The 12842-nt window shown below is 50.4% G+C and overlaps 1 protein-coding gene across 5 annotated transcripts in view; it reads right to left on the reverse strand.

Annotated features, from left to right (window-relative positions):
* Window positions 1-1970: 1970 nt before the first annotated feature.
* The window catches only part of CLCN3 (chloride voltage-gated channel 3), an 83757-nt gene continuing 72885 nt past the window's right edge, over window positions 1971-12842 (reverse strand). For 4 of the 5 annotated variants that reach the window (XM_060015304.1, XM_060015303.1, XM_060015302.1 and 1 more), the window contains 2 exons: window positions 10964-11180; window positions 1971-5298 (listed from right to left, as the gene is read on the reverse strand). In XM_060015304.1, the coding sequence (XP_059871287.1) occupies window positions 5208-5298; window positions 10964-11180 (308 nt within the window). In that variant the 3' untranslated portion in view covers window positions 1971-5207. Of the gene's footprint in view, window positions 5299-6793; window positions 6870-10963; window positions 11181-12842 lie in introns of all 5 variants that reach the window. The other variant, XM_060015307.2, reaches the window with a different exon arrangement.

Raw genomic sequence — 12842 nt, forward strand, 5'->3', positions numbered from 1 at the left:
TCCTACCAAGGAATAAATGAAAGGGGACAGAAAAATTCAGCTTCTCACCCACACCTTACACAAACCTGAGTGCAAATCTTCAGAAAGCTGGGTATACTGGAGCCAAGACAGGATTTGGACAGGAGTGCCAAGAACGTGGCAGTTACAATTTGGATGCTGTAGCTGTGAGCAGAGCTTCCTGAGGACAAGAGTCTTGTGAAATAGAGACATTTCCAGTCTCAAAGCCCAGCGGTTGTGTCCGAGGGCGGGCAGCGCGTTTCAGGAGGGACTGGCCTTCCAAGGACCGAGCCTTGGCCATTCAAGAACAAGCTCCTCCCGCCAGCCCGACACCAAGCACTCCTTTCTTACCTTTTTCCTGCACTAAAGGCACAGTCCTTTGAAACCTCGTTTACTAGATATTTTTATCTCCTCTTCATTGGCTATTGTGGCCTCCAAATGCCACCTGCCTTCCTGTTCATTTTAAGTACCTGGGCTCTTTCACGAGTAAAGCACCTTGACCCAATCAGAATTTAACAAAATCATTACCTAGCTCAAATTTAGCTAAGCTCACACCTGGAGCGTGAAAATTTTTTTCTGTGTAACCTCTAACACGTAGAATGATTCACCCAAGAAAATAAGCGGAAGCAGTAAACCTCACCAGAGACCGTGATCTCAACTGTCTCCACAAGGGCACATCCCCCCGCACCAGCTCAAAGCACCCGCTCAAGGCCGCCTGTCCAACCTGCTCCCCGCCCCCTGGAGTCCCTCCTGCTACTCAAGCCCCCCCTCCCCTCTCAGAACAGTGAGTCTCCCTCAAACATCCCCATTGCTTAAAAGAAGCAAAATCCAACTGAGTAAACGCAGAAGACCTTGCTGGCTGTGTTCAGCGATTCATCCCATCCAGCGAGCAGGAGGGGGTCCGAGGGGCTGTGCAAAACGGGCGGCCCTCCTGGGCCCAAGGGGAGACGGTGCCCTGTTGGAGCTCAGGTGACCTACCTGCGGGGGACAGAGGAGCCCGTGGCGGATGACCTCACTGGTGCTGACCGGGCACCTCCAGGCTGCCGGGGACTGGACCTGCCCTTAGCTGAGGGACTGAGCCGTGGTTTGGTGACGTGGGCTTGGTACAGGGCCTCCGTCGGGGCCCGCGGTGTCCTTATAACACCACGAACAACAGCACAAGCCATAGTATCCCGCAGCTTACAACACAGCACCGTCCATCACACACCGCTCTTCCGAAAGCGGTCCCGGATGCCTTCAGCGCCTTCCCATCTCTGCAGACCTCCCTCCAGTCACACTGCGGCCGCCCGATCCCGCTGAACCTGCCCCGGCCAAAGTCATCAGTGATGTCCGCGGGGCCGACTCGTCCTCACTGACTTCACCTGTCGGCGACCGTGACTCACGCGCCCGGGCGGCCCACCTCTCCCACGAGGGGCCTCTGCACCCGGCCTCATGCTGCCCTGACCGCTCGACCCCACGGTGGCCTCCCACAAGGAGGCTCAGGTCAGGCCTGCGTTGCGAACAGAACACGGACCTCAGACACACAACCGCCCACCGGACGCCCTCGCCCAACCCAGCCGGTGCTCCGAGCTCCCTGGCCCAAAGCCCGGGAGACCTGACGGCCGGCACCCCGCTCCAGCCCTGCACGTCCCGAGGGTCCGCACGCCCCGCCCCGCAGGCCGAGCCTCAGGAGCGGACCCCCCCCTCGCCCCGCCCCGCCCCATGGTCTGGACCCAACGCCTGCCCCGCCCACCCTGCTGCTCCTGCCCTGCCCCGCCCCGCCCCCAGCCCCGTCCCACACCTCTGGACGCGTGCTCAGCGTGGCTCCTCCCCCAGGGGGGAACTGCGTCAGCCTGCCGCCCCCACGGCGCGCTCACGAGCAACCCTGCCCCTCGGACACGACCACCATCCCCGCCCCCCGTGGCTCGTGTCCCCCCGACCCTCCGAGCCGGGGGATTTCTGCCCGAGTCACTGGCCGGGACAGCGCGCGGTCTCCGGATCGCGTAAACACACGTGCTCAGCAACCACCACAGCGCACCCTGACACGTGTCAGCATCTGACACCCGCGTGCCCGGAGGCCTCGGGAGCAGGGAGCAGCGCTGAGCACACAGTCGGTGCTCAACACGTGTCGAGTGAACAGCACGCGAGAGCGATGACACAAGGCCCACCGGGCGCGTGGGGACCGGGCTCCTCCCGCCGGACACCTCGGAGGCCTTTCCACAGCGCACCTGTCACCACCTCTTCGCAGGCAGCTCTGTCAGCAAACCTCCACACTCTTTCTTAAAAGCACACGGTGCCGCTGACTCACGCGTCTCCTTTCAGGGGTGTGACAGCAAACCGAGCCATCTCTCTGCAGGCCCGCAGACGCCGCCGACCCCATCGCTGGTACGTCCACCCGCTGTTACCCCAGCGTCTGTCCCCCTGTCGCTCCTGCTTGCAAAGGACAGCACCGGCCCTGTAACGCGAGAGACGCGGGATGACCCTCCCCCACCTTCGAGGCTGCACCACGGCTGTGACCGCGGGGTACGGTGACAGAGGGAATCAAAGGCCAAACCACACACTGTCATACAGATTTTAATAGAGTTTCTGATTGACTCATCACAGTAACCATTTTTACTGTAATGATATGCAGCTTTACTACATAAGTATAAATAAAAACAGATAAATACAGCTCTAGGCAACATCACAGATTAACAAACTAAGCATTCTTCATGAGCCAAAACTGAAAACAATGCTGAATAAGAAGAGATGCTGACACCCTTGCCCATTCTCATCATACCTTCTCTAAAAGGGTACTCAAATGAGGCGCTCCACCCACATCGGTCAATCTGTTCGCCAATGAGCCAGGCACATCGATCTCATGGTCTCCAGTGTTCCCTCCTTTGGCTGAAAAGCAGACACACCCCACGTACCAAAAGGAAAAGTGCAACAGAGTGACGCAGACAACCAAGAGCACACTGGAGACACCCCACCCACCCACCCCCGGTCTCAGCAGGGCGGACACACCGAGAAGAAAATCAACATCCACCCGAGATGTCAGTCTCTGAAGCAGGACCTGAAATCGGAAAGGAAACGTGGGAGACAAAATCCACGCCACGTGTGACTTCGCGAGGCCGCGCCTCTCGGGGGCAAATGCACGGATGACAGGTCGAGGGGAGACGCACAGGACCATCATTCAGGAAGGACTGCCCTCCAGACACCAGGAAGAAAGCCTGGAGGCGGCCAAGGGGGGAGGAACGGGGACAAAACACTAACTGCAGGCAGACAGCAAAACTCAGAAGGTCTCACGAAATTCCTAACATTTTGCTCAACTCTCAACTGTCACTCTAATCTGGCCTCATGATCTTATAAACCTTGCAGACCGTAAAGATCTTCCGTGATCTCACAGATCTTACAGATATATTAAGAACCAGGAAGTGAAGAACCACTGCTAAAATGTAAAAACAGCTCATTGCCAGTTATGTTTCAGAAAATGTGCCCGTAAAAATTCATTTTTGCCTCCAAATATACATAATCCAGAATTTTTAGGCCAGTGCTTCAAGTAAACTAACTGCCTTTGCCAATAGTGAATTAAGACCACGATTAAGTCAGATAGTTCCAAAACCCACAATTCCAAACACATCCCAGTATATTTTCAACTCATCCTGCAAAAAAGTGCAGTGTGGATTCAAAACGTCACTGGACACCTGGACGCGACCTATGCAAAGATTCACAGGTTCTGTTCAGATTAACGTTTTAACTGCCACCTCTGCAATTCTACTGTTTTCATTTCATTTTTCTTTTAAAGGTTAACAGTGTTTAACTTTTGGTTTTAATCTGCAAAATAATATGTAGTGTTTCAGCTTCCAGTTAATGAGTCAAAATGGACAGGTCAGAAGACAACCCAGGGGATGGCAGTGAAAGATCAGAAAAGGTTTCCGTACACATCTCATCGCAGAGAAATAACCATAACCACATCTTAAACCCTTGTTCCCACTGTAAACTTTGTTCGTATCTCCATATTTCTAAGTCTGAATTAGTCTACAAAAATCACATTAAAAAGGTAAAATTACTTAAGTGCGATATTAACTGATCTGTATTTTATAAATTTGAATCCATAAAAATATAAATAAGAATGGTAAATTTTTAAGAAAGAAATATACATTTAGTGCAAGTTATGAATTACATTTCTTCTTCAGCATCAGCAGTAAAACACCTTGAGGAAAGAAAAGAAAAAGACTGATCTAATTTCAAGAAAAAGAAAATTCCAGTGTTTAAACATGCAACTCATACCAGGTGCAGCTAAACAGAATTCTTCCTTCTCGTCACTGTCAAAGAAGCAGCATCTTGTCTCCTTACGCTCAACAGCACTTGTGTATTATAGGAGTTTTAGAAACAAAATCTGCATACGACCAGGTCACATTATCCATGAAGTCAGAGAGGGGCGGAAAAAAAAGCAAAAAAGAAAACGGTTTACCCTCACAAGTCAAGTTCACCGTTGTTGGTTCTGAACCACACGGCACCCGAGCGAGAGCTCATTTCTCCTCCGTGGAGGTCCTCCCGGTGCCATGGGCCCCTGTCGGCGCACACGTGACTGCACCCAGCATCTCGTGATGGGGCAAACTACAGGGTTAAGGGCACAAGAAACACTCCCTTCTTCTGTGTGAAACCTCAGTACAACCTCAGTACATCTCAATATGAGAAAGGACTGCTTCCAAAGGGCACACCAACTTACAAAGGCTTTGTTAGAGCGCGAGAGAGAAGGGGCGGTGGGGAGAGGGAGAAGCTCGTCCGGAATGTAGAAAGGTGATGCTTTAACTGTACACTTCATGAGTTAAACAGAAAAGTTTTGATTAAAAAAGGGCAAGACCTTGCAGTCTTAGAGATGGCTCGATTCAGAGGGATCCCTCCCGAAACAGGCACGTCTCTGCGGTGCTGGAGAGCAGGCTGGGGGCCGGGGTCAGGCTCGGCCGCCCTCCCCGTGGAGGGAGGCCCACGCCACACCCTGGGCTGAGCGCATCCAGCGCAGACAGCACACCACGTGGCCCCCTGGTGGGATGGGAGATACTCACTCGCCTCCTTCTCTCTCTCCTTTCCCTCCCCAAACAACTCCTCCATTCCACCAGCAGTACTGCAAACCATGTGGCAGCAGCCCAGCTTTTCTACTTCCTTTTTTGAAGGGGGTTAAAGCGTGGTGCTGCTCAGCAGGCGGGCCTCCTCCCCGGCCTCCTCTCCCTCTGACGTCACGGGGCTCAGTTGAACATTATGGACGCGGGGTCTTGGTTTGCCGTCTGGGCCATATGACGGAGGATATCTTTTTTTGTGATGATACCAAGGAGGCGTCTGAAAAGGATAAACAGAAGGTTGCCGTTAAAATTAAAAGGAAAAGAAAAGAGGAGCTAAATCCATAGCTAAACCCTTTTTGTTGACAGGAGTAGAGCAAAAGCAAGCAGCCTGATTCTGTATTTTCTAAAAGCATTTTACTGGTAAAGATAATTAAATACCCAGCACCCATCCTTGGATATAGCGAGTACGACGTCACTAACAGCTCGGTGTCCTTTCCCCGAGACTGAGGACTGGGCCCCCCTGAAGCACAGCCACTCTGAGTAACGTGTGCCAGCGAGAAAGGGACAAAGACGGGAGGATGTAGGACAGGAAAGGACGCTGACCCCACCTGAGAAGGAAAATTTGTTCCCACCGCATCAAGAAAGAAGTGTCTGGTGACCAAATCCCCTCAATGTTCCGCTTTTTTTAAAGCCAAAATGAACTAACTTTAAAAAAATAACTTAAGGATTGCCCAGTTGTATGCAGAATCTACACGAAAGCACATACAATTGAGATAAAATGCATATAAAATGGCCAACACAGAATTTCAATCCCGAACTTCAGAATCCCAAGAATCAATCTCTGAGACAACCCGAATTTCTAGTACGGTCGTCAATGTCTTCCTTTTTTGATTTTGGTCAAAAAAGTTAAGATACAGTGCTTTTATGAAAGTCTGAGTTGTTAATGCTTACACTGAAAGATAGGCGAAAACGTCAAGAAGGAGTCCTAAAAGATGATTACAGATGAAGCAGAAAGCAGAACGGATGGGTAGCTACTTACTATTCTGGTTAGTAGCTTTTTTTAAAAAGGATGCATGAAACACTTGTGAAGGGTTAGCGCACAACAGGGGTGCCTGATCGGTGCTGGACTGGGACAGGCCTCACGGAGGGATGGCAACTGCAGGGCGAGGCAGTTCCAGGCAGTAACTGCCAAAGCCAGGCCACTTACAGATGATTCAAAATCATCTCCAGTCATGACCCCACTGGGACAGAGAGCCAGTTAGAACCACCGCACATGGCTCTCAAAGCTGCTGACAGCGTTCTAGAAACAGCCTGCGAAGGGCACCGGGGCCCACGCCCCAGGACTCTGCGGGTACGGCAGAGAACGGAGGCCCGTGACAACCACGTCTGAGCCAGAGTCCCCACAAGACGGCCAAAGACCAGGGAACAAGACAGAGACGGGGTGGGGCTGGGGGACACTGTAAGCAGAGCGGGCCGTCCTCAAGGGCACGTATTTGCCGCAAGAACGTCCAAGAGGGTTCACTCGTCCGCCGACCACACTGCCTACGGCCCCAAACCAAGGAAAGACCCTGACGGGAGGCGGGACCCGCTCGCCTTCCCTATGGTGGGGCCTGGACACGCCCCCAGCCTCGCGGACAGACCGCGGGCGTGCGGGGGCGGGAGGGTCACAGGCCCCAGGTTCCCGCCTCGGCCCCGGCGGTCTGGCGGCGTGTGCCCGGTCACGTCACAGCACGCCCCCCACCCCCAGGTCTGGGGAGCAGCCGCGTGATCACCAGGGGCTCGGCGCGCCGCGTCAGCTCCTCCAGGTGCGCTACCATGTTCTTCTTGGTGATGATCCCCAAGACGCTCCTGCAACAGACCACGTGATGCTAATGACTGCGGGAGAACTTAGGCGGGAGGAGCTTCCAATCATGACAGAGAATGCGAGAAAAAATTAAAACATGAACCGTAAGAATGCTTTCATGAGCTTTAGGAAAACAAACACAAAAATGATCTGAAATCCCAGGTCCCACGGCATGAATTCTACTGACTTTCCAAAGTGACAAGATCCTATTTGAAACACTGGTGGGTGGTTATCCTTTTTAAATTAAAAATCAAAAGCACACAATGACGATGACTACAAAAAAGTACAAAGAAACAACATCTATCACAGCTACGAAACTCTGAAATGGAGTTGCATTTGCAGCGTTCTTCCCACAGAGGAGAGTGCTTCTCTCATTTCTGCAATGTCGCCCGCGGCCCTCCTCGCTGGGCCCACCCCGCCGGGGAAAAGGCAGAGGCGGCCCGGGCTCCTCAGGCTCTGGCCTCCTTAAGAAACCCCGTGACTATTACTTGGAATTAAAATGAAAGAAAACGCACACTAAACAAAGCTGACTAATACATGCGCTCCCCGATTTTCAGGACCTGCCGAATTCTGCTTCTTAAAATAAGCTTAATAAAAATGATTTTTTGATTTTATACATTTTTCTCTAAATAATGATTATTTCTCGGTTAATATCATTATTATAACATCAAGCAAGATGATGAACAAATTCTCATGAGGGTACTTGAAAATAATTCAACTGCTTTTTAGTCATTAAAACAAAATTCTGGTAACTGGCTTTAAAATGGAAGTGAATGACTTCAACCACCATGTATGGCAATACAGACAGCGAATGTCAAGAACCCTAAAACGCTTTAATCTTTGAATTCTGAAAGCCCAACCAGCGTGCCCTTCAGGGTGACTGGACGTCCCTGTGCTCCGGTTAAGTCAGCTCTGTATGGCGCTGCCTCAGACCGTCCTGACTTCCTGGAGAAGTCACAGGGGACCTCGTTCCGTCAAAGGCTCTGGTCCCCCACCGACGTCAGTTATAAAGCAGTCACTAGGGGGTGCTGGGGCGGGGCGGCAAACGGAGGGTAGGGAATGGGAAAGCCAGAAACAGGTTCTTTGCTAATTTTTCTCATTATGTTTTAAAATAACGTACTTTTCCTTAAGAACAAAGACAAACTAACTGAAAAACTAACAAACTAACTCAGAGAGCATGGGAGCCAGTTTCCCTCCAAAAGGCTCAAAAAATGCACTACATAAAATAAACACTGACTCAGTAGATGTTCTTCTCTGACTAAATGTCTGAGGTAAAACAGACAAAAACCATCACTTCACTTGCATTTGTAGCTGGAATCAAGACATGTGAGCATCCTGACAATTCAGTAAAAGAATCGCAGTTTAGTTCTTACTCATTCTTTTCTACCCAGTTACATGCAATGATTAATTTCAGTTACTGTGTGAGTAACCTCTGCCAAACCGCAAGGTACACAGGGAGGACAGTCACGAGTTTATTAAAGACACAATGGCAAATTTATAGACGTCTAAAGTAATCTTCGTATTTACCAAGTAACAGCCCTAAAAAGGAGGAAATACACATATTTTCTTTCTTTAGTTACTGGAGAAAAGAGATTTGAGAGTAATAAGGGCAAATTCAGTGCTGCTTTATTACTTTCAGAAGTGCAAGGAAAATCAATGCAAAATGTGATTCACGTAGGAAACAATTTTCTGTTCCCTGGAGGTGGTGGTGGGGGGCGAACAATGACGTCAGAGTAAACAGGGCATGACCCAGCATCTTCCCAAAGTATCAATACTGGTTTCCAAGAAACACGAGTTCCAGGAGTTCCTCTGCTCCCGTTTTCCTCCCCTAAAGGGTGCATGTTTGGAAAACCAAGTTTGCTGTTCACCCCCCTCTGAGAAGCCCCACAGTAAAGAACCTCAACTGTATTTAATCCAACACTTTACAAACGCATATGGTCACGGACCTCTTTTTTGAGCCATTCATCCTGCTGGTTCCACCAAGACTAAAAGATTTTGAGAAATTCTGCTAATCAGAATACAAAACGTGGGGAATCTTCAACGCTGACAGACACCCGCCTAGTCTCACTTTCTCCTTGCATCTCAGGGTCTAGGTTCCTCAGGTCTTCTTCCCCCCAAAATACATAGTTATTTTCCTCCTCGAAGGACCCAGTATGAACTGTAACATACTGACCGTTAGACTCTCCACTAAAATGCAGAAGAGATGAGCTCTCTTCTTCTTTTATCTACCAATCTATTTTCCTTGAAGGACAGAAGTAAGGAAAATATAATCAAGGCCAATAAACATAAAAAGCCACCTCCCACCCCCACGCTTTCTTACAAACAGGCAGGATCAGGTAAGATCTTCATCAGCTGTCCCCCCACCCCTTCACTCCTTTCCAGCATCCGTGCTGCTGAGAACCTGAACTCCGTCAGCAGAGTGCACGACGGGCATGAACCCACACAGCCTGTGACATGCTCCACCGGGACTGGAGAAGGACATCCACACTTGTTATGACACAGGAGGACAAGCCACGCCAGGCACAGAGAGCAACACAGAGCAGGTCAACGTTTAATAAGCCAACTCACTCAGCTAGGCTTCCAAGTGAGCCATTCGTTACCAAAAGGACCCCAAACCTTCATGATAAGGTACTCCATTTAGCTTTTTAAACAATGAAGTCTGGTACCATTACTCTTTAAATCAAACATTAAACAGAAGAAAGTAGTTATTTTACAACATACATCTCTTCTCCCATCAGTATCTGTGGCATTTGATCGTCAGCCTCCCTGCCCTTGATCAAGAGCTGCATCCCTCAAATGATTTATTTCCTCTTACCTAGACTTAATCTTAGCTGGTCGGCACAGTGGAAACACCAATCATGGATCGAGTTCTCTAGCTTTCTGTTTCTATTCCTAACCCAATACAGGCTAATATACTGTCCAAGAAAACAGTAGTTTAAGAAATCACAAAGAAAGAAGACAGACTCTATGGGTCAACCACCACGTAAAGCAGCAAGAGGCTGGGCTTCCGAGCTGGAAGGCTACCTGACCCCTGAGCTACGCCGTGCTGACCACGTGCCTGGACACACCTCCCCAGCCTTGACGACCACCTCTGTGCAGGGGGCCACAGAGGTCAACGAGAAACTCGAAGGAGGTGTCCCATCGGGAGGTGTTCGCTTTCCCTCCTTTCTCTACAGAGGGGTGGTGTGTTTTGTCCCTACGGGATCGTTTGTTAAACCGCTGGGTCCTCTAAGTGTGCGGTGTTTCCAGGAGCCTCACGCGGCGCAGGGGAATCATCCCATCTACACACAGTCCAGCCTTGCTGTCATCAGCCTGCAGGTAAAACACTGTGCCTGAGGATTCCAAGTGGGAAGAGCCACACGGTAGGGATTAAGGGGCCCGGAGAGAAAGGGCAGGAGGCAGATGCCAGCCCAGGAGCAGGGGAGCAACGCCGGGCTGAGGCCGGTGCGCTGAGGCGGGCCCGCAGTGCGTCTCCACGCTGCCTGACACCCGCCAGGCCATACCTCCCCACACTCCTACCGTGGGGAAACACGGCCAGTCTACGTGCAAAGGACAGAGAAATCAATTTATACATTTTAAGTGCACTGGTGTTCATCGGCCAGCACCTTATTCAAAAGATTTGTGGATGGAAACCACAGAAAAGCAGAGACAAAGCGTCTGCAAAAGGTTTTCACCTAATTCACAAACCTCGTTTAATTATATATGATTTCCCTCATTACACGATAAAGCAAAGAGTAAACAGCAAAACATTTAGAAAGCTATTATTGTACTGGAGATGAATACTCTAACCATGGCATACTTACAAAAAGAGAACAGAGTGCCGCGGTGCTGCAGGCCGCGGGCTCCGCCGCCCTCTAAGACGGGAAACACCCTCAGCTGGGCCCCGCCCACCCCGCACCATGACGCCCCGGCTCCCTGCAGCTCCGAAGTACTCCTGAGAAATGTCACTTCCTGTTTTGGCAAAGACCTGGCACTTGACACTCTGCTCGCCGTTGCTAAGTGGGACTCCGAGGACCCCCTCCCGGGGAGGGCGATGGGGCTGACCGGGCTCCCCCAGAGCGTCCCGCAGGCTGGCGGCGGCCGGGCCGAGCACACTCACCCATTGTGCGTGACCAGGCACTGCCGCAGGCCCAGCTTCCGGAAGATGTCCACCACGATCTCCATGGGCGTGTGGTCCGTGACCGTGAATGGGCTCATGTCAAGGATGCTGCGGAGCTTCAGTGGCCGGGGACTCTCTGCTGGGAGGGACGGGGTGTGCTGTGCGAAGCACACGCGGGAACTGCCCACTATCCCTTCCTGTTTTTTTCTGGCACTCTCTGAAGAGACAGAGAAGACCAAAAATTAAAAATTGATACGTTTTCTTTTGTTTGTTTTGTTTTCAGGACAACCTGCTTATTCAGAGATTTAAAACAGTAAGTATACGTATCCTTTCGGTCCCCTCTTTCTTTTACCATCTTCCTCACCAAGAAAAAAATGGACTGCAAAGCCATTTAGCAATTTCTTAAATTAGACAGAATTAGGATCCACCAATAACAAATCATCTTCATGCAAATAAAATGCTTGTGGTATAATTATATCATGGTATAATTTTCTTTGCTGTGGTCTAACTTTGGGGGACAAGGAAGCATACTGGGAATACGGGCTTTTAAAGGCACACAAGTAACGAGAGCACCACTGACTACAGGAACGCACCCCCAAGAGGCCTGCCTGTGCCGTGGGCCACTCCTCCTGCCTTGGAGGCGGGACCACAGAGAATCTCCTCCTTGCCTGGACGGTGTTGTCTATCCTACCCCTGTGAACCAGCTAGTTCTTCCTCTTTTCTGATGTTCAAGCTTAATTTTCTAGGTGCGTCATGAGGTGGGTTGAAAGTACAGTTACACACGTAACGGACACCGACCGACTTTCGAGGTTTATCTGCACAGGCTCCGTTCATTCCCGCTCTCCGGGGCTCCGCCTCAAGTGCTTCTGTCCTTTGCCTACTTCCTCTCTGCCACCTCTCAAACTGTGAGACAACAGGTGGCCAGGACGCAGAAAACGGCAGAGGAGAGACCGTGGGGAGGAGAAGGAAACCCGCGAAAGGGAGAGAACACACAAGCAAAATGAAAGAGCTTACGCTCCTCGTTAGTATGAATCCAAAGCTGTGTGTACAAATATCCTATTTGTCATACTGAACACATTCTGAACATGAGTTTTGCCACAAAAATATGTAAGCCAAAATAACAAGCACCAGCCCTACACGAGCAGTGAGCCCAGCTCATAAACACACAGCGCAACGCCTTCTCCTTCCGCCCAGCAAGGCCCTGCTTCACTGTGCTGTCACGGTCAGTGACGTTCTAGCGCTAGGAAGCACCTCGGAAGCATGAGAAGGGCACGGAGAAGAAGAAAGCCCACCAGCAACTGACAGAAATGACTTCTGAAAAACGCTCGTTAAGCTGCTTTCAGGCTAATGGCTTGTGAATGGAGGAACGGAGGTGCTGTTAGCATGGAGGACAGTTGCTCTGTGAAACCTGGGAGTGACAGGTTCCAAAAACATCCCCCAGAGATCTTTCACTTGTATTAATTTCACTTGTATTAATTTCAGAAACCAAAAAGGTCTCTATACTCATAAAATGGTGTTTCAACTACCTGAGCAGGTACAAAGCTAATTTTAACTCCTACAAAGAGATAAACAAAAGGCTGGTCCATGTACTGCAGTTCGGATTATTGAGTAAACGCTGTTTCACAGTCTAAGGCTGATGATAATACTGCCATGGGGCAAACCTTCAGCAGATCCTCTCTCCCAGGTGCACAAGCTAAAGCTTTACTCTGAACAGAAGCTCCTGAGGGGGCAGGAGAAAAGTACAACGAGGGGAGCAGCCTAACTGTCACTGCGCCATGTACCTTTCTAATCGTGTTCAATATGTCAACGGTATTCGAGTTCTCATGCATTAAGAATCTCCCTGTAAAACTCACAGCTCCTAGCACATCATCAGAAAGGA

Source organism: Delphinus delphis, chromosome 6 (assembly GCF_949987515.2).
Source record: "Delphinus delphis chromosome 6, mDelDel1.2, whole genome shotgun sequence".
Classification (NCBI taxonomy): Eukaryota; Metazoa; Chordata; class Mammalia; order Artiodactyla; family Delphinidae; genus Delphinus; species Delphinus delphis.